This window comes from Oncorhynchus keta, unplaced genomic scaffold (assembly GCF_023373465.1).
Source record: "Oncorhynchus keta strain PuntledgeMale-10-30-2019 unplaced genomic scaffold, Oket_V2 Un_contig_4917_pilon_pilon, whole genome shotgun sequence".
NCBI classification, from domain to species: Eukaryota; Metazoa; Chordata; class Actinopteri; order Salmoniformes; family Salmonidae; genus Oncorhynchus; species Oncorhynchus keta.
In genome coordinates this window covers 298,987-326,665 of record NW_026288028.1, presented here as the reverse complement: position 1 = coordinate 326,665, position 27,679 = coordinate 298,987, and the positions used below count along the sequence as shown (strand labels likewise).

Here is a 27,679-nt window from a genome sequence, read left to right as displayed (position 1 = left end):
ATGCATAAACTACAGTAGTGCACTTTGCATAAGCTACAGTACTGCACTTTGCATAAGCTACAGTACTGCACTTTGCATAAGCTACAGTACTGCACTTTGCATAAGCTACAGTACTGCACTTTGCATAAGCTACAGTAATGCACTTTGCATAAGCTACAGTAATGCACTTTGCATAAACTACAGTAGTACACTTTGCATAAGCTACAGTACTGTACTTTGCATAAGCTACAGTACTGCACTTTGCATAAGCTACAGTACTGCACTTTGCATAAACTACAGTACTGCACTTTGCATAAACTACAGTTGTGCACTATGCATAAACTACAGTAGTACACTTTGCATAAGCTACAGTACTGCACTTTGCATAAGCTACAGTACTGCACTTTGCATAAGCTACAGTACTGCACTTTGCATAAGCTACAGTACTGCACTTTGCATAAGCTACAGTACTGCAATTTGCATAAGCTACAGTACTGCACTTTGCATAAACTACAGTAGTACACTTTGCATAAGCTACAGTACTGCACTTTGCATAAGCTACAGTACTGCACTTTGCATAAGCTACAGTACTGCACTTTGCATAAGCTACAGTACTGCACTTTGCATAAGCTACAGTACTGCACTTTGCATAAACTACAGTACTGCACTTTGCATAAGCTACAGTACTGCACTTTGCATAAACTACAGTACTGCACTTTGCATAAACTACAGTACTGCACTTTGCATAAACTACATAATATAGAAGTAAATTATAATAATGAATTTAGATGTAATATAGAAATGTGAATGGCAATATTTGACTCACTAGTACCCCCTCAAAAAACATGAAAAAAAACAAGTATTTTCATATATTTATTAAAATAACTAAAACACAAAGTATATATGTTGTTAACTAACACACACTAACATGTCTACTGAAAATGTTTTCCCTAAAATGAAAGTTGTATTTTCACATAAATACATAAAGATGATTGTCACACACTAAAGTGTCAGGCCAAACATTCCTGTCTGAAGGATAAAACTAACAAACAAATCCCAGAGTGAGACTACAGGGACATCAAAGAACACCACATAAACAAATAAATATAGTTATGTACAAAGCTGGTGATGGTGGATGAAACGGCAGGTAACTGAAATGCATGCAAAAATGTGGATAATGTCAACAAGACTTCTTGCAAGGTTAGTAAGTACTTGTCAGAATGAATCATCTTCATTTCCTTTAGACTTTAAAGTGACATCAGTATTGGTGAGGGGACTTCTAATCCACACATACTAGACCAAACATCCTACTTTCTCAACGAACAAAATAACAAACATGGCCTTCATAACTTTGTATAAACCATGACACATCACTGTGGCCGTTACGTGACCATATAAGTATATTTACAAAAAGTCAAAGATTGTCTTTCTCCCTTTCAGGTGTCAAATAAAGAGGATTCTAACAGTGGACTCCAGGCCACAGACACAGGAAGTAGGTTAATGGGTTACAGAAGAGTTTGATGGAAAACTATATCCTCTATCCTAAATGTGTTTCTGCTTCTCCAATACCTGTATAGTGTAGCAACACTCACTCTATCCTGCCTTGGTGCCATGGTAAAAAGATGACAAACTGGTTGTGTTCTGATTAGTTTAATACAGATTTCTTACCCTCCATCTCTCTCTTCGATCCCCCTCTCACTCATCGGCCATTTTATTTCTCTGTTATGGCCCAGCCTGGCATGGTTGCCTCCTCTCTGAGGCCAAAGACTCGGTCTGTTATCAGACCCTTACTAACCACAGTGCTACCACACCGTCTCTGGTCCTCTCTGTCAGTAGTAAAGTCCTTCAGACGGACTTCAACAGATGACAATAGATTATGACACTGAGTTAGAAAGAATAATCTGTCTGCTATGAATAAATAGACTTCTATTGAGAATCAACTCTCTAAGTATATCTACATCAACGTTCATACACAATCCAAAACCACCCACCCACCCACACACACACACACACACCACACACACACACACACACACACACACACACACACACACACACACACACACACACACACACACACACACACACACACACACACACACACACACACACACGAGGAGGCTGGTGGGAGGAGCTATAGGAGGAATACATGTAACGGTACGAAACACAGCAAACATATGGGAACAGTTGACTGTTCCATGACATTTCAATGGGGCGGCAGGGTACCCTAGTGGTTAGAGCATTGGACTAGTAACTGGAAGGTTGCAAGTTCAAACCCGAGCTGACAAGGTACAAATCTGTCATTCTGCCCCTGAACAGGCAGTTCACCCACTGTTCCTAGACCGTCATTGAAAATAAGAATTTGTTCTTAACTGACTTGCCTAGTTAAATAAAGGTAATAAAAAAAACAATGAGCCCCTCATTCTATAGTTTCTCCCACCAGCCTCCTCTGACACACACACATTGCATATTGGGTGATGGTGCTGGTGGTCAGTTGATGTGATGTTGTTGTGGTCACCTCAGTTTAAACTTCATACGTGCACTGTAATGTTGGTGTGGTGGTAATGTGGTGGTGGTCTATTTCAGTCCGTTGTTGTCTAGCTTAGCAGGTTTGGTGTCGTTAGGTTAGCCCCTTCTCCCTCGCTTTCACCAGTTCAGGACTTGGTCTCAATGATTTTGATGAAGGGAAGAGGCTTGTTGGACGAGTTGCTGGGCTTCAAAGGCTTACTGTGGAGGAGAGAGAAATGAGATCGATGCCAAGGTTTTACTCTGGGGAACACATTACTAGTGAACAGCTGAGGGACACTATGGGGATGTGCAGGGGTTAGAAGTGTGTGTGGAGGGCTGTGTGAGGTCAGGTGATGTTTCTGGTCAGTCAGGGGAATGAGGGACCAGATGTGTGGTGAGTTGATGACAGGTCAGGTGTGTGGCGAGTTGATGACAGGTCAGGCGTGTGGTGAGTTGATGACAGGTCAGGTGTGTGGTGAGTTGATGACAGGTCAGGTGTGTGGTGAGTTGATGACAGGTCAGGCGTGTGGCGAGTTGATGACAGGTCAGGCGTGTGGTGAGTTGGTGAAAGGTCAGGCGTGTGGCGAGTTGATGACAGGTCAGGCGTGTGGCGAGTTGGTGACAGGTCAGGCGTGTCAGGCGTGTGGCGAGTCAGGCGTGAGTGACAGGTCAGGCGTGTGGTGGCAGAGTTAGTGAGTTGAGGTCAGGCGTGTGGCGGTCAGGTGTGTGGTGAGTTGATGACAGGTCAGGCGTGTGGCGAGTTGATGACAGGTCAGGCGTGTGGCGAGTTGGTGACAGGTCAGGCGTGTGGTGAGTTGGTGACAGGTCAGGCGTGTGGCGAGTTGGTGACAGGTCAGGCGTGTGGCGAGTTGGTGACAGGTCAGGCGTGTGGCGAGTTGGTGACAGGTCAGGCGTGTGGCGAGTTGGTGACAGGTCAGGCGTGTGGCGAGTTGATGACAGGTCAGGCGTGTGGTGAGTTGATGACAGGTCAGGCGTGTGGTGAGTTGGTGACAGGTCAGGCGTGTGGCGAGTTGGTGACAGGTCAGGCGTGTGGTGAGTTGATGACAGGTCAGGCGTGTGGTGAGTTGATGACAGGTCAGGTGTGTGGTGAGTTGATGACAGGTCAGGCGTGTGGTGAGTTGGTGACAGGTCAGGCGTGTGGTGAGTTGATGACAGGTCAGGCGTGTGGCGAGTTGATGACAGGTTAGGTGTGTGGCGAGTTGATGACAGGTCAGGCGTGTGGCGAGTTGATGACAGGTCAGGCGTGTGGCGAGTTGGTGACAGGTCAGGTGTGTGGCGAGTTGATGACAGGTCAGGCGTGTGGCGAGTTGGTGACAGGTCAGGCGTGTGGCGAGTTGATGACATGTCAGGTGTGTGGTGAGTTGGTGACAGGTCAGGTGTGTGGCGAGTTGATGACAGGTCAGGTGTGTGGTTGATGACAGGTCAGGCGTGTGGTGAGTTGATGACAGGTCAGGTGTGTGGCGAGTTGATGACAGGTCAGGCGTGTGGTGAGTTGATGACAGGTCAGGCGTGTGGTGAGTCAGGCGTGTGGTGATGACAGGTCAGGCGTGTGGCGAGTTGATGACAGGTCAGGCGTGTGGTGAGTTGATGACAGGTCAGGCGTGTGGCGAGTTGATGACAGGTCAGGCGTGTGGCGAGTTGATGACAGGTCAGGCGTGTGGCGAGTTGATGACAGGTCAGGCGTGTGGCGAGTTGATGACAGGTCTATGATGGGTGTGTGTCTGCCTGTGTTACTGGACGTGAATTTCCTGTAGACAATCTGAGAGGTCTATGATGGGTGTGTCTGCTTGAGTTACTGGATGTAAATTACCTGTAGACAATCTGGGCGTGGCGGTCTGATGAGAGGTGTGAGTTTGACCTTTCACCTCCCAGGAAGTAGTCCATCTGATCATGCATCTCCCGATTCTAAACACACACATACATACAGTTGAAGTCGGAAGTTATTAAATCTTGTTTTTCAACCACTCCACAAATTTATTGTGAACAAACTATAGGTTTGGCAAGTCGGTTTGGACATCTACTTTCATGACACAAGTAATTTTTCCAACAATTGTTTACAGACAGATTATTTCACTTATAATTCACTGTATCATAATCCCAGTGGGTCAGAAGTTTACATACACTAAGTTGACTGTGCCTTTAAACAGCTCGGAAAATTCCAGAAAATTATGTCATGGCTTTAGAAGCTTCTAATAGGCTAATTGACATAATTTGAGTCAATTGGAGGTATACCTGTGGATGTATTTCAAGGCCTACCTTCAAACTCAGTGCCTCTTTGCTTGAGATCATGGGAAAATCAAAAGAAATCAGCCAAGACCTCGGAAAAAATATTGCAGACCTCCACAAGTCTGGTTCATCCTTGGGAGCAATTTCCAAACACCTGAAGGTAGCACGTTCATCTGTACAAACAATAGTATGCAAGTATAAACACCATGGGACCACGCAGCCGTCATACCGCTCAGGAAGGAGACGCGTTCTGTCTCCTAGAGATGAATGTACTTGGTGCAAAAAGTGAAAATCAATCCCAGAACAACAGCAAAGGACCTTGTGAAGATGCTGGAGGAAACAGGTACAAAAGTATCTGTATCCACAGTAAAACGAGTCCTAACTCGACATAACCTGATAGGCCGCTCAGCAAGGAAGAAGCCACTGCTCCAAAACCACCATAAAAAAGCCAGACTACGGTTTGCAACTGCACATGGGGACAAAGATCGTACTTTTTGGAAAAATGTCCTCTGCTCTGATGAAACAAAAATAGAACTGTTTGGCCATAATGACCATCGTTATGTTTGGAGGAAAAGGGGGGAGGCTTGCAAGCCGAAGAACACCATCCCAACCGTGAAGCACGGGGGTGGCAGCATCATGGGGGTGCTTTTCTGCAGGAGGGACTGGTGCACTTCACAAAATAAATGGCATGATGAGGCAGGAAAAGTATGTGGATGTATTGAAGCAACATCTCAAGACATCAGTCAGGAAGTTAAAGCTTGGTTGCAATTGTGTCTTCCAAATGGACAATGACCCCAAGCATACTTCCAAAGTTGTGGCAAAATGGCTTAAGGACAACAAAGTCAAGGTATTGGAGAGGCCATCACAAAGCCCTGACCTCAATCCTATAGAACATTTGTGGACAGAACTGAAAAAGCGTGTGCGAGCAAGGAGGCCAACAAACCTGACTAAGTTACACCAGCTCTGTCTGGAGGAATGGGCCAAAATTCACACAACTTATTTTGGGAAGCATGTAGAAGGCTACCTGAAACGTTTGACCCAAGTTGAACAATTTAAAGGCAATGCTAGCAAATACTAATTGAGGTTATGTAAACTTCTGACCCACTGGGAATGTGATGAAAGAAATAAAAGCTGAAATAAATCATTCTCTCTTCTATTATTCTGACATTTCACATTCTGAAAATAAACTGGTGATCCTAACTGACCTAAGACAGGGAATATTTACTAGGATGAAAAGTCAGGAATTGTGAAAAACTTCCAACTTCAACTGTAGGGTCAGAGGAAGTCAAACCCTACTCTGTGTTGCAGGCATAAAAGACTACAGTTCGGAGCAACAGTAGATGGTGAACAAAAGACTACAAATCCCAGGCATGGTTAGTTGGTACTGACCTCTGCCTCCAGGAAAGCCACCTTCTCCTCCAGATCTCTGATGACACGGTCCCTCTCCTGGATCACCATACGAGAGTTCTGCAGCTGTACACACACACACACACATCTATGTTATAGTCCTGTCATAGCATGTCATAGTCCTGTCATAGCATGTCATAGTCCTGTCATAGCCTGTTATAGTCCTGTTATAGCATGTTATAGTCCTGTTATAGCATGTTATAGTCCTGTTATAGCATGTTATAGTCATGTCATAGCATGTCATAGTCCTGTCATAGCCTGTTATAGTCCTGTTATAGCATGTTATAGTCCTGGTATAGCATGTTATAGTCCTGTTAAAGCATGTTATAGTCCTGTCATAGCATGTTATAGTCCTGTTATAGCATGTTATAGTCATGTCATAGCATGTTATAGTCCTGTTATAGCATGTTATAGTCCTGTTAAAGCATGTTATAGTCCTGTTGAAGCATGTTATAGTCCTGTTATAGTCCTGTTAAAGCCTGTTATAGTCCTGGTATAGTCCTGTTAAAGCATGTTATAGTCCTGTTATAGTCCTGTTAAAGCATGTTATAGTCCTGTTAAAGCATGTTATAGTCCTGTTATAGTCCTGTTAAAGCATGTTATAGTCCTGTTATAGCATGTTATAGTCCTGTTATAGTCCTGTTAAAGCATGTTATAGTCCTGTTAAAGCATGTTATAGTCCTGTTATAGCATGTTAAAGTTCTGTTACAGCATGTTATAGTTCTGTTACAACTTGTTATAGTCCCATTATAGACCTGTTATAGCATGTTATAGTCCCATTATAGACCTGTTAAAGCATGTTATAGTCCCGCTAAAGCATATTATAGTCCTGTTATAGTATGTTATAGTAATGACATAGTCCTGTTAAAGCATGTTATAGTCCTGTTATAGCATGTTATAGTCCTGTTAGAGTCCTGTTAAAGCATGTTATAGTCCTGTTAAAGCATGTTATAGTCCTGCTAAAGCATGTTATAGTCCTGTTATAGTCCTGTCATAGCATGTTAGTCTTGTTAAAGTATGTTATAGTCCCGTTATCGTCCTGTTAAAGCATGTTATCGTCCTGTTATAGCATGTTATAGTCCTGTTGAAGCATGTTATAGTCCTGTTAAAGCACATTATAGTCCTGTTAAAGCACGTTATAGTCCTGTTAAAGCACGTTATAGTCCTGTTAAAGCATGTTATAGTCCTGTTAAAGCATGTTATAGTCCTGTTATAGTCCTGTTAAAGCATGTTATAGTCCTGTTAAAGTATGTAAGTATGTTATAGTCCTGTTAAAGCATGTTATAGTCCTGTTAAAGTATGTAAGTATGTTATAGTCCTGTTAAAGCATGTTATAGTCCTGTTAAAGTATGTTATAGTCCTGTTAAAGTATGTAAGTATGTTATAGTCCTGTTAAAGCATGTTATAGTCCTGTTAAAGCATGTTATAGTCCTGTTAAAGCATGTTATAGTCCTGTTATAGCATGTTAAAGTTCTGTTACAGCATGTTATAGTTCTGTTACAACTTGTTATAGTCCCATTATAGACCTGTTATAGCATGTTATAGTCCCATTATAGACCTGTTAAAGCATGTTATAGTCCCGCTAAAGCATATTATAGTCCTGTTATAGTATGTTATAGTCATGACATAGTCCTGTTAAAGCATGTTATAGTCCTGTTATAGCATGTTATAGTCCTGTTAAAGCATGTTATAGTCCTGCTAAAGCATGTTATAGTCCTGTTAAAGCATGTTATAGTCCTGTTATAGTCCTGTCATAGCATGTTAGTCTTGTTAAAGTATGTTATAGTCCCGTTATCGTCCTGTTAAAGCATGTTATAGTCCTGTTAAAGCATGTTATAGTCCTGTTATAGCATGTTATAGTCCTGTTAAAGCATGTTATAGTCCTGTTAAAGCACGTTATAGTCCTGATAAAGCATGTTATAGTCCTGTTATAGTATGTTATAGTCCCATTATAGTCCTGTCATAGCATGTTATAGTCTTGTTAAAGTATGTTATAGTCCCATTATAGTCCTGTTAAAGCATGTTATAGTCCTGTTAAAGCATGTTATAGTCCTGTTATAGCATGTTATAGTCCCATTATAGTCCTGTTAAAGCATGTTATAGTCCTGTTAAAGCATGTTATAGTCCCGTTATGGTTATAGTCCTGTTAAAGCATGTTATAGTCCTGTTAAAGCATGTTATAGTCCCATTATAGTCCTGTTAAAGCATGTTATAGTCCTGTTAAAGCATGTTATAGTCCTGTTATAGCATGTTATAGTCCTGTTATAGCATGTTATAGTCCTGTTACAGTCCTGTTATAGTCCTGTTACAGTCCTGTTAAAGCATGTTATAGTCCTGTTAAAGCATGTTATAGTCCTGTTATAGTATGTTATAGTCCCATTATAGTCCTGTCATAGCATGTTAGTCTTGTTAAAGTATGTTATAGTCCTGTTAAAGCATGTTATAGTCCTGTTAAAGCATGTTATAGTCCTGTTATAGCATGTTATAGTCCTGTTAAAGCATGTTATAGTCCTGTTAAAGCATGTTATAGTCCTGTTAAAGCATGTTATAGTCCTGTTATAGCATGTTATAGTCCTGTTAAAGCATGTTATAGTCCTGTTATAGTCCTGTTATAGTCCCGTTATAGCTAGTTATAACATGTTATAGTCCTGTTAAAGCATGTTATAGTCCTGTTATAGCTAGTTATAACATGTTATAGTCGTGTTATAGCATGTTATAGTCCTGTTATAGCTAGTTATAACATGTTATAGTCCTGTTAAAGCATGTTATAGTCCTGTTATAGCATGTTATAGTCCTGTTAAAGCATGTTATAGTCCTGTTAAAGCATGTTATAGTCCTGTTAAAGCATGTTATAGTCCTGTTATAGCATGTTATAGTCCTGTTAAAGCATGTTATAGTCCTGTTATAGTCCTGTTATAGTCCTGTTATAGTCCCGTTATAGCTAGTTATAACATGTTATAGTCCTGTTAAAGCATGTTATAACATGTTATAGTCGTGTTATAGCATGTTATAGTCCTGTTATAACATGTTATAGTCGTGTTATAGCATGTTATAGTCCTGTTATAGTCCTGTTATAGTTCTGTTATAGTCCCGTTATAGCTAGTTATAACATGTTATAGTCCTGTTAAAGCATGTTATAACATGTTATAGTCGTGTTATAGTCCTGTTAAAGCATGTTATAACATGTTATAGTCGTGTTAAAGCATGTTATAACATGTTATAGTCCTGTTAAAGCATGTTATAACATGTTATAGTCCTGTTAAAGCATGTTATAACATGTTATAGTCCTGTTAAAGCATGTTATAACATGTTATAGTCCTGTTAAAGCATGTTATAACATGTTATAGTCGTGTTAAAGCATGTTATAACATGTTATAGTCGTGTTATAGTCCTGTTAAAGCATGTTATAACATGTTATAGTCCTGTTAAAGCATGTTATAACATGTTATAGTCGTGTTAAAGCATGTTATAGTCCTGTTAAAGCATGTTATAGTCCTGTTATAGCATGTTATAGTCGTGTTAAAGCATGTTATAGTCCTGTTATAGCTAGTTATAACATGTTATAGTCCTGTTAAAGCATGTTATAGTCCTGTTATAGCTAGTTATAACATGTTATAGTCCTGTTATAGCTAGTTATAACATGTTATAGTCCTGTTAAAGCATGTTATAGTCCTGTTAAAGCATGTTATAGTCCTGTTAAAGCATGTTATAGTCCTGTTATAGCATGTTATAGTCCTGTTAAAGCATGTTATAGTCCTGTTATAGCTAGTTATAACATGTTATAGTCCTGTTAAAGCATGTTATAACATGTTATAGTCCTGTTATAGTCCTGTTAAAGCATGTTATAACATGTTATAGCATGTTATAGTCCTGTTAAAGCATGTTATAACATGTTATAGTCGTGTTATAGCATGTTATAACATGTTATAGTCCTGTTATAGCATGTTATAACATGTTATAGTCGTGTTAAAGCATGTTATAACATGTTATAGTCCTGTTAAAGCATGTTATAACATGTTATAGTCCTGTTAAAGCATGTTATAGTCCTGTTAAAGCATGTTATAGTCCTGTTATAACATGTTATAGTCGTGTTAAAGCATGTTATAGTCCTGTTATAACATGTTATAGTCCTGTTAAAGCATGTTATAGTCCTGTTATAGCTAGTTATAACATGTTATAGTCCTGTTAAAGCATGTTATAGTCCTGTTATAGTTATAGTGTTATAGCTAGTTATAACATGTTATAGTCCTGTTATAGTCCTGTTATAGTCCTGTTATAGTCCCGTTATAGCTAGTTATAACATGTTATAGTCCTGTTAAAGCATGTTATAACATGTTATAGTCGTGTTATAGCATGTTATAGTCCTGTTATAACATGTTATAGTCGTGTTATAGCATGTTATAGTCCTGTTATAACATGTTATAGTCCTGTTAAAGCATGTTATAACATGTTATAGTCCTGTTAAAGCATGTTATAACATGTTATAGTCCTGTTAAAGCATGTTATAGTCCTGTTATAGCATGTTATAGTCCTGTTATAGCATGTTATAGTCCTGTTACAGTCCTGTTATAGTCCTGTTACAGTCCTGTTAAAGCATGTTATAGTCCTGTTAAAGCTAGTTATAACATGTTATAGTCCTGTTAAAGCATGTTATAGTCCTGTTATAGTCATGTTATAGCTAGTTATAACATGTTATAGTCCTGTTAAAGCATGTTATAGTCCTGTGTTATAGTCCTGTTATAGCTAGTTATAACATGTTATAGTCTTGTTAAAGCATGTTATAGTCCCGTGTTATAGTCCTGTTAAAGCTAGTTATAACATGTTATAGTCAAAGCATGTTATAGTCCTGTTGAAGTTATAGTCCTGTTATAGCTAGTTATAACATGTTATAGTCCTGTTAAAGCATGTTATAGTCCTGTTATAGTCCTGTTATAGCTAGTTATAACATGTTATAGTCGTGTTAAAGCATGTTATAGTCGTGTTATAGTCCTGTTATAGCTAGTTATAACATGTTATAGTCCTGTTATAGCATGTTATAACATGTTATAGTCGTGTTATAGCATGTTATAACATGTTATAGTCCTGTTAAAGCATGTTATAGTCCTGTTAAAGCATGTTATAGTCCTGTTATAGTCGTGTTATAGCTAGTTATAACATGTTATAGTCATGTTATAGCTAGTTATAACATGTTATAGTCGTGTTAAAGCATGTTATAGTCCTGTTATAGCATTATAGTCGTGTTATAGCTGTTATAACATGTTATAGTCCTGTTAAAGCATGTTATAACATGTTATAGTCGTGTTAAAGCATGTTATAACATGTTATAGTCGTGTTATAGTCCTGTTAAAGCATGTTATAACATGTTATAGTCCTGTGTTAAAGCATGTTATAACATGTTATAGTCGTGTTATAGTCCTGTTAAAGCATGTTATAACATGTTATAGTCGTGTTATAGTCCTGTTAAAGCATGTTATAACATGTTATAGTCGTGTTAAAGCATGTTATAACATGTTATAGTCGTGTTAAAGCATGTTATAACATGTTATAGTCGTGTTATAGTCCTGTTAAAGCATGTTATAACATGTTATAGTCGTGTTATAGTCATGTTATAACATGTTATAGTCCTGTTAAAGCATGTTATAACATGTTATAGTCCTGTTATAGTCCTGTTAAAGCATGTTATAACATGTTATAGTCCTGTTAAAGCATGTTATAACATGTTATAGTCCTGTTAAAGCATGTTATAGTCCTGTTAAAGCATGTTATAGTCCTGTTATAGCATGTTATAGTCCCATTATAGTGTTAAAGCATGTTATAGTCCTGTTATAGCTAGTTATAACATGTTATAGTCCTGTTAAAGCATGTTATAGTCCTGTTATAGCTAGTTATAACATGTTATAGTCCTGTTATAGCTAGTTATAACATGTTATAGTCCTGTTAAAGCATGTTATAGTCCTGTTAAAGCATGTTATAGTCCTGTTAAAGCATGTTATAGTCCTGTTATAGCATGTTATAGTCCTGTTAAAGCATGTTATAGTCCTGTTATAGCTAGTTATAACATGTTATAGTCGTGTTAAAGCATGTTATAACATGTTATAGTCGTGTTATAGTCCTGTTAAAGCATGTTATAACATGTTATAGTCATGTTATAGTCCTGTTAAAGCATGTTATAACATGTTATAGTCCTGTTATAGCATGTTATAACATGTTATAGTCCTGTTATAGCATGTTATAACATGTTATAGTCCCATGTTATAACATGTTATAGTCCTGTTAAAGCATGTTATAACATGTTATAGTCCTGTTAAAGCATGTTATAGTCCTGTTAAAGCATGTTATAGTCCTGTTATAACATGTTATAGTCCTGTTAAAGCATGTTATAGTCCTGTTATAACATGTTATAGTCCTGTTAAAGCATGTTATAGTCCCATTATAGCTAGTTATAACATGTTATAGTCTTGTTAAAGCATGTTATAGTCCTGTTATAGTCGTGTTATAGCTAGTTATAACATGTTATAGTCCTGTTAAAGCATGTTATAGTCCTGTTATAGTCCTGTTATAGCTAGTTATAACATGTTATAGTCCTGTTAAAGCATGTTATAACATGTTATAGTCCTGTTAAAGCATGTTATAACATGTTATAGTCGTGTTATAACATGTTATAGTCCTGTTATAGCTAGTTATAACATGTTATAGTCGTGTTATAACATGTTATAGTCGTGTTAAAGCATGTTATAACATGTTATAGTCGTGTTAAAGCATGTTATAACATGTTATAGTCGTGTTAAAGTCCTGTTATAGTCCTGTTAAAGCATGTTATAGTCCTGTTATAACATGTTATAGTCGTGTTAAAGCATGTTATAGTCCTGTTATAACATGTTATAGTCCTGTTAAAGCATGTTATAGTCGTGTTATAGCTAGTTATAACATGTTATAGTCATGTTAAAGCATGTTATAGTCCTGTTATAGTCGTGTTATAGCTGTTATAACATGTTATAGTCCTGTTAAAGCATGTTATAGTCGTGTTATAGTCGTGTTATAGCTAGTTATAACATGTTATAGTCGTGTTAAAGCATGTTATAGTCCTGTTATAGTCGTGTTATAGTCTAGTTATAACATGTTATAGTCCTGTTAAAGCATGTTATAGTCGTGTTATAGTCGTGTTATAGCTAGTTATAACATGTTATAGTCCTGTTAAAGCATGTTATAGTCCTGTTATAGTCGTGTTATAGCTAGTTATAACATGTTATAGTCCTGTTAAAGCATGTTATAGTCGTGTTATAGTCGTGTTATAGCTAGTTATAACATGTTATAGTCCTGTTATAGCATGTTATAACATGTTATAGTCGTGTTATAGCATGTTATAACATGTTATAGTCGTGTTAAAGCATGTTATAGTCGTGTTAAAGCATGTTATAGTCGTGTTATAGTCGTGTTATAGCTAGTTATAACATGTTATAGTCCTGTTATAGCTAGTTATAACATGTTATAGTCGTGTTAAAGCATGTTATAGTCGTGTTATAGTCGTGTTATAGCTAGTTATAACATGTTATAGTCATGTTATAACATGTTATAGTCGTGTTACAACATGTTATAGTCATGTTATAACATGTTATAGTCGTGTTACAACATGTTATAGTCATGTTATAACATGTTATAGTCATGTTACAACATGTTATAGTCATGTTATAACATGTTATAGTCGTGTTACAACATGTTATAGTCATGTTATAACATGTTATAGTCCTGTTACAACATGTTATAGTCATGTTATAACATGTTATAGTCATGTTACAACATGTTATAGTCATGTTATAACATGTTATAGTCGTGTTACAACATGTTATAGTCATGTTATAACATGTTATAGTCGTGTTACAACATGTTATAGTCATGTTATAACATGTTATAGTCGTGTTACAACATGTTATAGTCATGTTATAACATGTTATAGTCGTGTTACAACATGTTATAGTCATGTTATAACATGTTATAGTCGTGTTACAACATGTTATAGTCATGTTATAACATGTTATAGTCGTGTTACAACATGTTATAGTCATGTTATAACATGTTATAGTCGTGTTATAGCTAGTTATAACATGTTATAGTCATGTTATAGTCATGTTATAACATGTTATAGTCGTGTTATAGCTAGTTATAACATGTTATAGTCATGTTATAACATGTTATAACGTGTTACAACATGTTATAGTCATGTTATAACATGTTATAGTCGTGTTACAACATGTTATAGTCATGTTATAACATGTTATAGTCGTGTTATAACATGTTATAGTCATGTTATAACATGTTATAGTCCAACATGTTATAGTCATGTTATAACATGTTATAGTCCTGTTACAACATGTTATAGTCATGTTATAACATGTTATAGTCGTGTTAAAGCATGTTATAACATGTTATAGTCGTGTTATAGTCCTGTTATAGCTAGTTATAACATGTTATAGTCGTGTTATAACATGTTATAGTCGTGTGTGTGTGTGTCACCTGTTCGATCATGTGTCTGACTTTCCTCTGCTGGCTCTTCAGCATGTCATCTAGATGATGGATCTTCTCCTTCAGAATGGCCAGCTCCTTCTCCAACTGCTCTGACCTGAGAAGAACACACAGCGTGAGTGGCTGAGAACACTCCTCGTCTATATGTATGTGTGTGTGTCTGTGTGTGTGTGTGTGTTCCTGTGTGTCTTGGTGTTTGTGTGTGATCTGTGTGATCTGTGTGTGTGTGCTCTGTGTCAACTCAAATCACTTACACAGATTTGCAGATGTTATCGCAGGTGCAGTGAAATGCTTGTGTTTCTAGCTCCAACTGGGCAGTGTGTGTGTGTTCTGTTTATTATCCTCCTCACCTCTGCTCCTCGTTCCTGCCCTCCTCTCTGATCTTGCGTAATTCTCTGAGTTCCTCCTCTCTGTTCCTCAGTGTGTCTCGTAGGGCTTGGCTCTCATGCGCCATGCCTCCCAGCAGCCTCTGGAGCTCCTCAATCCTCTGGTCCTTCCTCTCACTACTCTCCTCCACCCCCTTCAGCTTCTCCTCCTGCTCCCCCAGACGCTGGCGCAGATCCACACCCTCAGTCTGCACAGGAAAAGGACAGAGAGTTTAGTTTCATGATTTACAACACGTCCGGTCCGTCCGTCCGTCCGTCCGTCTGTTTTACCTGCAGTCTCTCTCTCTCCTCCTGGTGTTTCTTCTCGGCCTCCTGTAGCTGAGCATACAGACGCTTACTGACCTCCCTCATCTTGTCCCTCTCCACCTCATCCTCCCCTCCCTGAAGACAGAGAGAAAGAAAGAGGGAATAAAGGAACTGTTCAACTGGGAGAAAACCTATAAACACAGTTTGTTTCCATAGATTTGAGTGAAGCTCCAAGAATCCTGTTCATAAACTCATTCAGCCACCTGACTGGTCAAAGCACTGTCAACTCCTGACTCCCCGGTTCAGGGAAGTACTGTGTTGTATACTGTTGTGTACTACTGTATTGTAAAGCATTGTACAGTAGTGTATTGTATAGTGTTCGTCTCGGACCTAACACCACCCGTGCCAATATATCCTCCAAACACAGTCTACTCGGGGATTATCACTTTAGTACAGTATTGTGTAGTACTGTATTATATAGTACTATATTATGTATAGTGTAGTACTGATTTGTATAGTATTGTATTGGTTTCTCAGTGTTGATTTTACTATAGTGGGAGCGGCTCGGCCCTTTGTTTACACAGGTGAATCAGATTAAAGACAATAGAGAGAGAGAGAGAGAGAGCGAAAGAGCGAGAGCGAGAGAGATGGTGGAACAAACTCCCTCACGACGCCAGGACAGCGGAGTCAATCACCACCTTCCGGAGACACCTGAAACCCCACCTCTTCAAGGAATACCTAGGATAGGGTAAGTAAGGGTAGGTAATCCTTCTCCCCCCCCAACAAGATTTAGATGCAAGTGGCTGTTCCACTGGTTGTCATAAGGTGTATGCACCAATTTGTAAGTCGCTCTGGATAAGAGCGTCTGCTAAATGACTTAAATGTAAATGTAAATGTAAGAGAGGAAACGCAAAATGCTAATATGCAAATAATTACAGAACAATCTTTTTTTACATTTCAATGACAGGGGGAGGGAGAGAGTGAGAAAGAGTGAGGTGTGACTGTATGTGTCTGTGTGTCATAGCAGCGGTTACAAAGGGAGAGATTCTGATGGAAGCCAAACAATGGTGAAAGTTTTCCACTCATATTTCTGTAACGCCAACTGCTACTCATGCGTCATTCACACGCTGCACACACACAAACTGTTAAAGTCAGCCCTATTCACTCTTCTGAAAAGGCTCCCGAATCCTGACATGAATAGCCTTGGGAACGCCCATTACCTGTTTGGCCTCGAGACTAAACCACAGCTATTAAACAGGCAGTCATCTGGGGAACGTAGAACAATGGAGGGAGAAGAACACAAACACACTCAACAACACAGGAGGAGAGGAGGGACGGAATGTACCAGGCCTTCCAGATCTCTCTCTCTGTATTTGTGAACACAGGAGGAGAGGAGGGACGGAATGTACCAGGCCTTCCAGATCTCTCTCCTGGGGGGTGTTTCTCTTTCTTCTTCTCTCCCTCACCTCTCTCTCTCCCCCTCGCTGTATTTGTGAATACACTCATACTAAAATGCACACACACACACACACACACACACCCCACACGAACCTGTCCGTATAGGGCATGTGAAAAGCCCCTCACCTGCCCATCATCTTTAACTCCTCCCTTTGAGGAAGAAGAGATGTTCTGATTGGAGGGAGTGCTGACTCTGTAGCCACTAGCAAGAAACTAAGGGGAGAGAAGGATGAAGAAAGAGAGGGAATAGTGAGGGATGTAGAGAACCAGAGGAGATATGAGACACACATTTAGGTAGAAGTGACACACACAGGACATATTGCATATGTCATCAGTAGGTATCAAAATGAATGATGACATTAAACAACTGGTTCCATAGCAACACGTGTTCACATAAACATTATAAATGTGTTCCATAGCAACATGTGTTCACATAAAGATTATAAATGTGTTCCATAACAACACGTGTTCACATAAACATTATAAATGTGTTCCATAACAACATGTGTTCACATAAACATTATAAATGTGTTCCATAACAACACGTGTTCACATAAACATTATAAATGTGTTCCATAACAACATGTGTTCACATAAACATTATAAATGTGTTCCATAGCAACACGTGTTCACGTAAACATTATAAATGTGTTCCATAACAACATGTGTTCACATAAACATTATAAATGTGTTCCATAGCAACACGTGTACACATAAACATTATAAATGTGTTCCTTAACAACACGTGTACACAAACATTATAAATGTGTTCCTTAACAACATGTGTTCACATAAACATTATAAATGTGTTCCTTAACAACACGTGTTCACATAAACATTATAAATGTGTTCCTTAACAACACGTGTTCACATAAACATTATAAATGTGTTCCATAACAACACGTGTACACATAAACATTATAAATGTGTTCCTTAACAACACGTGTTCACATAAACATTATAAATGTGTTCCATAACACGTGTACACATAAACATTATAAATGTGTTCCATAACAAGTGTTCACATAAACATTATAAATGTGTTCCTTAACAACACGTGTTCACATAAACATTATAAATGTGTTCCTTAACAACACGTGTTCACATAAACATTATAAATGTGTTCCTTAACAACACGTGTACACATAAACATTATAAATGTGTTCCATAACAACATGTGTTCACATAAACATTATAAATGTGTTCCATAACAACACGTGTTCACATAAACATTATAAATGTGTTCCATAACACGTGTACACATAAACATTATAAATGTGTTCCTTAACAACACGTGTTCACATAAACATTATAAATGTGTTCCTTAACAACACGTGTACACATAAACATTATAAATGTGTTCCATAACAACATGTGTTCACATAAACATTATAAATGTGTTCCATAGCAACACGTGTACACATAAACATTATAAATGTGTTCCTTAACAACACGTGTACACAAACATTATAAATGTGTTCCTTAACAACATGTGTTCACATAAACATTATAAATGTGTTCCTTAACAACACGTGTTCACATAAACATTATAAATGTGTTCCTTAACAACACGTGTTCACATAAACATTATAAATGTGTTCCATAACAACACGTGTTCACATAAACATTATAAATGTGTTCCATAACAACACGTGTTCACATAAACATTATAAATGTGTTCCTTAACAACACGTGTTCACATAAACATTATAAATGTGTGCACATACCTTGTGTTGTCCTTTGTTCTTGGTTGCCATCTGTTCCCTCAGGGTCTTCAGACAGTATCTCACCTGAGCAAAACACACACACACACACACACACACACACACACACACACACACACACACACACACGTTACTGACAGATTCACACACAGAGAGAGAAAGTGAGAGAGAGAGAGAATGTGTCTTACCTCCTGTATCTGGGAGACTTCATCTGACAACATCTTGAGGCTCTGCTGGTGTCTCTGCTGCTCCTGTCTACGATCCTCCAGATACACCTGCAACCCATGGAACACAGACATATTACACACACATTACACATTACACACCCTGGTAACACACACACCCTCAAACATTAAGATCCACCCACCTTGATGACCTCAACCTTTTCAGCCTTCTCCTCAGAGGGTTTGATTGGTTCAGGCTTCAGAGCAGGCCTATCATTGGTTGGCTGCACCAGAGCAAACGCTCGTCCGATTGGCTGAAAAATCAGGGAGGGAGGGGAGTTTATGATACTTGGAATAGTGTGAAAATATTTCCAAGCCTCCAGCATGTGTGAACATGAAGTGATTCTGAGTGTGGTGACATGAATGTGTGAGAGGAGTTACGTGCTGCAACACTAGATTGGGAAGAACACTCAGTGACGGACCAACAGGATATGACATCATGATGTTCCATTCAGTCCCATATACAGTAGTAGGTATGATACTCAGAATAGCACTGAGAATGTCTGACACAAACTGACCATCAGAAAATGTACTAACCAGAATGAAACAGGTTAGAAACTAATGGTGGTCCTCTAAACAGAAGGGGAGTTGTAGAATGTATACAGCATTATAACACACATCTGTCATTTAGGTCCACCGCTTCAAGAACAAACTCTGGAAACTATTTATCTGTGTATACAGGATTCCTGTGTGTGTGTGTGTGTCAGCAGTGTTCCTGTGTGTGGGTATAAAGCCCCCATAATCAGTAGATGTTACATTTAGTCCTGATTGCTATGGTGATCACCACCATTCAATAAACTCTAAACTTCTGTGGGATTGGTCAAAGAAAGAAAGAAAGAAAGAAAGAAAGAAAGAAAGAAAGAAAGAAAGAAAGAAAGAAAGAAAGAAAGAAAGAAAGAAAGAAAGAAAGAAAGAAAGAGGGTTAGAGAGTGCGAGGGAGAAATAGAAAGCGCAAGAGAAAGCAAGAGAGATACACTGTATAAGTTTAGTAAGCTTGGCAGTCGTCTGTGGTCTGTCTCCCCTCTCCAACACTGCAGTCTTAAGAACAGTCTTAAGAACAGTCTTAAGAACAGTCCTAAGAACAGTTACATAAGACTCTGATGGAAACCGGATGGCAGCCATGACATTTTATGACCTGTTTGTGAGTCTGTGTGTGAACTAGCACCCTGTGTGTGTGTGTGTGTGCAACTCTTTTCTGATTCAACACACTATCAAAGTGTGTTAGGGACAGTGACCCCAGCCATCCCCTGGTCCACTAAAACACACTAAAACCCTCAGCCAGTTCAGAAGGGCTTAACACTATGTATGTATATTAATTTACAGTAACAGTAAAGGTTCAGAATTCTGTTCTGCCATGGACTTTTATCCACATATTACACATAGGGATACAATTCCATCCATCCAGGGACAGAGTTCCATGACTTCCTTCCTGTCCCCTCTGTTGTAATTGTAGGAGTCGGCTAATGCAGACAGAATTCTAGGTGTGTGTTGAGGGTCTAGGTCTGGTTTAGAGGTTAGGGTTCTAGGTCATGGTTCTAGGTTCTTACCTTGCTCCTGGGTTGTTCTGTGATCCTCCCGACCTGGTTCTGCTGGTGGAGAGTCAGCCTCAGTCTCCTGCACCCATCCTGACGAACGAGACGAAGAAAAGACGAAATGAGAAGCAGTTACAAAGAGCCCGTTATGGGATGGAGAGAGAGAGGGATGGGGGGAAGGAGGGAACTACTGGAAATGGAGGAGGGGAAAAAGAGGGAGGAGAAACTGAGTAATACTGTGTAGGGCAGAGAGGAAGAGGGAAGGTGGGAGGGAGAGAGAGACTGACTGACTGGAGGCCAGTACCCAGTCAACTAGTGTGTAGGGAGCCAGTGGTTAGAGAGAGAGAGAAAGAGAGAGAACAGAAGCATAAAGTTGCTCAGAGACAGAATGTTCCATTTGAATGGCGTTCCAGATCGATGCCAGCACCAATAGGAATCTCCATTAGAATTCTGGGAGACAGTGGGCAGAAAAACTGTACTGAAGTGGGATGGAACATTTCCATGGTAACAAAGTCGCCCAGTAACCATAAACTAAATCTGGCTCCAAAACAATGCAACTCAGGAAGAGTGGGCGGGTGGGTCAGGGTGAAAATGCACACACACACACACACACACACACACACACACACACACACACACACACACACACACACACACACACACACACACACACACACACACACACACACACACACACACACACACACACACACACACACACACACACACACACACACCCCCACACCAGCTGAGAGGGATGTGTGTGTGGTTTGTGTGTCACAGGGAACCCCCATATTACCAGCTGAGTCACTATGAGGGCAGTGAGGTCTGGTAGTGTGTCTCACTGGACAGGGAACCCCCATATTACCAGCTGAGAGGGATGTGTGTGTGGTTGTGTGTCTGCATGAGGCTGAGGGAGCAGGGTTATAGAGATGATAAACCAGACTACCTGGAAACCAACAACACATCATGTTCTCTTTACTGTCCTCTGTGTACATTTCTGTGTCCTGAAGTCTAAACTCAAGTTAACTCTGAGACAAGACAGACACAGCAAATACTGTGGAGTTGTAAAGTGTTTGAACCCATGGAAACACACTGTGTGGTTAGCTACTGTTCCGTTGAATATTGACTGTGTTGTTTTGACCCATCCAGTCAGGCCAGTTAGGAGAGTTAGAGTATGTGAGGTATGTTGACGTTCTCTGTAGCTCTCTACACTGCCAGCTTTGTGTTGACGCACCAGAGTAGTGCATCACAAAGCCTCCTTTCATCAGCGCCCATTTTAAAACCATTACCCAGAAACCACCCACTAAATGTCTCATTCCTCACTAGTGATTCACACTGACAGCCATCACAATGACTTAATGACACTTTGGCCAAAAACTCCTCCGGACAGATATAAGTAGCACTTCATTTCACTACAAGTAGCATTCACCTGGTAATTACTCAGGAAGTATATGTTAAGAATGGGTAGGTGGTTTTCGGTATACTTACACGAAAGAATTCAACAGTTCACCAAATGGCATGTAGTAGTGCTTCTTTCAGTCAGTGAGGTAGCCATGGGCAGCGCCAGCGGGCATATCTGGCACATACAGTACACACTGGCCCGTGTGTCTCAGTAGAAATGAGGTAATAACAGGTATGTGTGTTGCGTAACGATGATGATTGTGTTAGAGAGAAGTGGTGTATGACAGACAGACACGGGTACCACTGATTACCTGTTAGGACAGGACACACACAACAAATACACATGCAGGAAAAGGAGAGGGGATGAAGGGGATGGAGAGCGGGAGCAGAGGACAAGGGAGTGGGAAGGGAGGGAAGATAGTGTCAAAAAGGGAGAGGGTAAACCTAAATACAATATAAAGAAAGACAGAAACAATGATGAGGGAGACAAAGATCAGCAGAGAGACAGAGAGGGAGAGAAGCGAGAGACAGCAAGATAGAGAGTAGAGATTGAAATTTAATTGAGAGAGAGAAAGAGAGCGAGAGCGAGATTGAAATTTAATTGAGAGAGAGACAGGGAGAGAGAGAAAAAGTAGAGAGAAATAAAAGAGAGAGAGATAATGTTCTGTTAGATGAACAGTAATGTGTCCCTGCCAATGACTGGAACGAATTGCAAAAATCACTGAAGCTGGAGACCCATATCTCCCTCACTAACTTTAAGCACCAGCTGTCAGAGCAGCTCACAGATCACTGCACCTGTACATAGCCCATCTGTAAATAGGCCATCCAACTACCTCATCCCCACACTGTTATTTTTTTTTTGCTCCTTTGCACCCCAGTATCTGTACTTGCACATTCATCTTCTGCACATCTATCACTCCAGTGTTTAATTGCTAAATTGTAATTATTTCACCACTGTGGCCTATTTATTACCTTATCTTACCTCATTTGCACACACTGTATATAGACTTTTTTTCTCTATTGTGTTATTGACTGTATGTTTGTTTATTCCATGTGTAACTCTGTGTCATTTGTGTCGCACTGCTTTGCTTTATCTTGGCCAGGTCGCAGTTGTAAATGAGAACTTGTTCTCAACTGGCCTACCTGGTTAAATAAAAGGTGAAATAAATCAAACAAAATAGAGGAGCAGACAAAGGTTCACCTAATCCACCACCAAACAGACACCTTGACCTACTACACAATCACAAACAACCAGGATCGGGTAATGGCAGCCATCCACAGGGAAAACAGACTATTGCAACACAGACCCAGCCTACCGCCCAGAGACCCAGCCTACCGCCCAGAGACCCAGCCTACCGCCCAGAGACCCAGCCTACCGCCCAGAGACCCAGCCAACCGCCCAGAGACCCAGTCTACCGCCCAGAGACCCAGCCAACCGCCCAGAGACCCAAGCCTACCGCCCAGAGACCCAGCCTACCATTATAATAGAGCAGTAATGTAAAACCAGACTCAGCATGGTCTACAGCCACAAGGGATCATAGGACATTGACAAGGCAATTGTTTGTGACTGTGGCATCAGGAGAGGGGGAGAGACAGATAGAGAGTAGAGAAAGAGAGAGAGAGTAGAGAGAGAGAGTGGAGAGAGAGGGAGAGAGTGGAGAGAGAGAGAGAGAGAGAGGGAGAGAGAGACAGGCAAAGCAGAACAGAGGAACAGAGGGAGAGTTGTGTGATAGAGGCTGAATGACTCTTTCCACCCCTACACTGGAAACAGCAGACTACCTGCTAACACCAGTTGATAGGAGAGTTGAATAGAGACCCATATAAACAACGCAGAGAAATGTCAGTAAGAGCTCAGCGTTCAGTACTGTCCCTCCTCTGTCATAAACGGAACCTGAGAGAGCTGTAAACAGAGGTAGTGGAGCAGGTATCAGTACCACATCACCAAGTACCTATGTTCCAGTCAGTACCACATCAACTAGTACCTACATTCCAGTCAGTACCACATCACCTAGTACCTACATTCCAGTCAGTACCACATCACCTATCAGTACCACATCACCTAGCACCTATGTTCCAGTCAGTACCTACGTTCCAGTCAGTACCACATCAAACATCAGTACCACATCACCTATCAGTACCACATCACCTAGCACCGACGTTTCAGTCAGTACCACATCACCAAGTACCTATGTTCCAGTCAGCACCTACATTCCAGTCAGTACCACATCACCTAGCATCTACGTTCCAGTCAGTACCACATCACCTAACATCTACGTTCCAGTCAGTACCACATCACCTAGCACCTACGTTCCAGTCAGTACCACATCACCTAGTACCTACGTTCCAGTCAGTACCACATCACCTAGTACCTACGTTCCAGTCAGTACCACATCACCTAGTACCTACGTTCCAGTCAGTACCACATCACCTAGTACCTACGTTCCAGTCAGTACCACATCACCTAGTACCTACGTTCCAGTCAGTACCACATCACCTAGTACCTACGTTCCAGTCAGTACCACATCACCTAGCACCTACGTTCCAGTCAGTACCACATCACCTAGCACCTACGTTCCAGTCAGTACCACATCACCTAGCACCTACGTTCCAGTCAGTACCACATCACCTAGCACCTACGTTCCAGTCAGTACCACATCACCTAGCACCTACGTTCCAGTCAGTACCACATCACCTAGCACCTACGTTCCAGTCAGTACCACATCACCTAGCACCTACGTTCCAGTCAGTACCACATCACCTAGCACCTACGTTCCAGTCAGTACCACATCACCTAGCACCTACGTTCCAGTCAGTACCACATCACCTAGCACCTACGTTCCAGCCAGTACCACATCACCTAGCATCTACGTTCCAGTCAGCACCTAAGTTCCAGTTAGTACCACATCACCTAGCACCTACGTTCCAGTCAGTACCACATCACCTAGCACCTACGTTCCAGTCAGTACCACATCATCTCGTACCTATGTTCCAGTCAGTACCACATCACCTAGCACCTACGTTCCAGCCAGTACCACATCACCTAGCACCTACGTTCCAGCCAGTACCACATCACCTAGCACCTATGTTCCAGTCAGTACCACATCATCTCGTACCTATGTTCCAGTCAGTACCACATCACCTAGCACCTACGTTCCAGCCAGTACCACATCACCTAGCACCTACGTTCCAGCCAGTACCACATCACCTAGCATCTACGTTCCAGTCAGTACCACATCATCTCGTACCTATGTTCCAGCCAGTACCACATCACCTAGCACCTACGTTCCAGCCAGTACCACATCACCTAGCACCTACGTTCCAGTCAGTACCACATCACCTAGCACCTACGTTCCAGTCATTACCACATCACCTAGCACCTACGTTCCAGTTCAGTACCACATCACCTAGCATCTACGTTCCAGTCAGTACCACATCACCTAGCATCTACGTTCCAGTCAGTACCACATCATCTAGCACCTACATTCCAGTCAGTACCACATCACCTAGCATCTACGTTCCAGCCAGTACCACATCACCTAGCATCTACGTTCCAGCCAGTACCACATCATCTAGCACCTACATTCCAGTCAGTACCACATCACCTAGCACCTACGTTCCAGTTCAGTACCACATCACCTAGCATCTACGTTCCAGTCAGTACCACATCACCTAGCATCTACGTTCCAGTCAGTACCACATCATCTAGCACCTATGTTCCAGTCAGTACCACATCACCTAGCATCTACGTTCCAGTCAGTACCACATCATCTAGCACCTACGTTCCAGTCAGTACCACATCACCTAGCATCTACGTTCCAGTCAGTACCACATCACCTAGCTCCTACGTTCCAGTCAGTACCACATCACCTAGCATCTACGTTCCAGTCAGCACCTATGTTCCAGTCAGTACCACATCACCTAGCATCTACGTTCCAGTCAGTACCACATCATCTAGTACCTACGTTCCAGTCAGTACCACATCACCTAGCATCTACGTTCCAGTCAGTACCACATCACCTAGCACCTATGTTCCAGTCAGTACCACATCACCTAGCACCTACGTTCCAGTCAGTACCACATCACCTAGTACCTACGTTCCAGTCAGTACCACATCACCTAGCATCTACGTTCCAGTCAGTACCACATCACCTAGTACCTACGTTCCAGTCAGTACCACATCACCTAGCACCTACGTTCCAGTCAGTACCACATCACCTAGCACCTACGTTCCAGTCAGTACCACATCACCTAACACCTACATTCCAGTCAGTACCACATCACCTAGCATCTACGTTCCAGTCAGCACCTATGTTCCAGTCAGTACCACATCACCTAGCATCTACGTTCCAGTCAGTACCACATCATCTAGCACCTACATTCCAGTCAGTACCACATCACCTAGCATCTACGTTCCAGTCAGTACCACATCACCTAGCATCTACGTTCCAGTCAGTACCACATCATCTAGCACCTATGTTCCAGTCAGTACCACATCACCTAGCACCTACGTTCCAGTCAGTACCACATCATCTAGCATCTACGTTCCAGTCAGTACCACATCATCTAGCATCTACGTTCCAGTCAGTACCACATCATCTAGCACCTACATTCCAGTCAGTACCACATCACCTAGCATCTACGTTCCAGTCAGTACCACATCACCTAGCATCTACGTTCCAGTCAGTACCACATCATCTAGTACCTATGTTCCAGTCAGTACCACATCACCTAGCATCTACGTTCCAGTCAGTACCACATTTTTTTATTTTTATTTCACAGTTATTTAACCAGGTAGGCTAGTTGAGAACAAGTTCTCATTTGCAACTGCGACCTGGCCAAGATAAAGCATAGCAGTGTGAACAGACAACACAGAGTTACACATGGAGTAAACAATTAGCAAGTCACCTAGCATCTACGTTCCAGTCAGTACCACATCACCTAGCATCTACGTTCCAGTCAGTACCACATCACCTAGCATCTACGTTCCAGTCAGTACCACATCACCTAGTACCTACGTTCCAGTCAGTACCACATCACCTAGCACCTACGTTCCAGTCAGTACCACATCACCTAGCATCTACGTTCCAGTCAGTACCACATCACCTAGCATCTACGTTCCAGTCAGTACCTACGTTCCAGTCAGTACCACATCACCTAGTACCTACGTTCCAGTCAGTACCACATCACCTAGCACCTACGTTCCAGTCAGTACCACATCACCTAGCACCTACGTTCCAGTCAGTACTACATCACCTAGCATCTACGTTCCAGTCAGCACCTAAGTTCCAGTTAGTACCACATCACCTAGCACCTATGTTCCAGTCAGCACCTAAGTTCCAGTTAGTACCACATCACCTAGCACCTATGTTCCAGTCAGTACCACATCACCTAGCACCTACGTTCCAGTCAGTACCACATCACCTAGCACCTACGTTCCAGTCAGTACCACATCACCTAGCACCTACGTTCCAGTCAGTACCACATCACCTAGCACCTATGTTCCAGTCAGTACCACATCACCTAGCACCTACGTTCCAGTCAGTACCACATCACCTAGCACCTACGTTCCAATTAGACGTGCAAACAGGTAAATAAGACGTACACATAGGTAAATAAGACGTACACATGGGTAAATAAGACATACACACGGGTAAATAAGACGTACACATGGGTAAATAAGACATACACACGGGTAAATAAGACGTACACACGGGTAAATAAGACGTACACACGGGTAAATAAGACGTACACACGGGTAAATAAGACTTACACACGGGTAAATAAGACGTGCACACGGGTAAATAAGACGTGCACACGGGTAAATAAGACGTACACACGGGTAAATAAGACGTACACATGGGTAAATAAGACATACACACGGGTAAATAAGACGTACACATGGGTAAATAAGACATACACACGGGTAAATAAGACGTACACACGGGTAAATAAGACGTACACACGGGTAAATAAGACGTACACACGGGTAAATAAGACGTACACACGGGTAAATAAGACGTGCACACGGGTAAATAAGACGTACA

The 27,679-nt window shown here is 40.9% G+C and overlaps 2 protein-coding genes and 1 long non-coding RNA gene across 27 annotated transcripts; 1 reads left to right on the top strand and 2 right to left on the bottom strand.

Annotated features, from left to right (window-relative positions):
* Window positions 1–839: 839 nt before the first annotated feature.
* On the bottom strand, window positions 840–20,324 carry LOC118381774 (tuftelin-like). Of its 2 annotated transcripts, none has more exons than XM_052509686.1 (11): window positions 20,247–20,324; window positions 18,843–18,953; window positions 18,664–18,750; window positions 18,479–18,541; window positions 16,845–16,964; window positions 15,318–15,428; window positions 15,012–15,235; window positions 14,653–14,758; window positions 6,124–6,207; window positions 4,319–4,413; window positions 840–2,706 (listed from the first exon to the last, which is right to left on the bottom strand). In XM_052509686.1, the coding sequence occupies exons 3-11, from the start codon at window positions 18,694–18,696 to the stop codon at window positions 2,634–2,636; spliced, it is 909 nt and encodes a 302-aa protein (XP_052365646.1). In that variant the 5' UTR covers window positions 18,697–18,750; window positions 18,843–18,953; window positions 20,247–20,324; the 3' UTR covers window positions 840–2,633. The 2 variants fall into 2 exon arrangements, with proteins under 2 accessions (XP_052365646.1, XP_052365647.1); XM_052509687.1 differs by having other exon boundaries at window positions 16,878–16,964.
* Window positions 2,714–4,304, top strand: LOC127925014 (uncharacterized). 22 transcript variants are annotated; one of them, XM_052509685.1, is made up of 6 exons: window positions 2,714–3,112; window positions 3,232–3,366; window positions 3,475–3,501; window positions 3,718–3,857; window positions 3,962–4,010; window positions 4,049–4,304. In XM_052509685.1, exons 1-6 carry the CDS (start codon window positions 2,863–2,865, stop codon window positions 4,216–4,218), a joined length of 771 nt encoding a protein of 256 aa, XP_052365645.1. In that variant the 5' UTR covers window positions 2,714–2,862; the 3' UTR covers window positions 4,219–4,304. The 22 variants fall into 22 exon arrangements, 21 of the variants coding, with proteins under 21 accessions (XP_052365645.1, XP_052365640.1, XP_052365634.1 ...); XM_052509680.1 differs by having other exon boundaries at window positions 3,232–3,393; XM_052509674.1 differs by having other exon boundaries at window positions 3,232–3,420.
* Window positions 20,325–23,937: 3,613 nt separating the features above from the next.
* LOC127925013 (uncharacterized) lies at window positions 23,938–26,969 on the bottom strand. Of its 3 annotated transcripts, none has more exons than XR_008119551.1 (4): window positions 26,706–26,969; window positions 26,607–26,672; window positions 25,719–25,817; window positions 23,938–24,162 (listed from the first exon to the last, which is right to left on the bottom strand). It is a non-coding gene; the product is annotated as an uncharacterized LOC127925013 (long non-coding RNA). The 3 variants fall into 3 exon arrangements; XR_008119552.1 differs by having other exon boundaries at window positions 26,607–26,705; window positions 26,790–26,969; XR_008119550.1 differs by having other exon boundaries at window positions 26,607–26,969.
* Window positions 26,970–27,679: the final 710 nt, after the last annotated feature.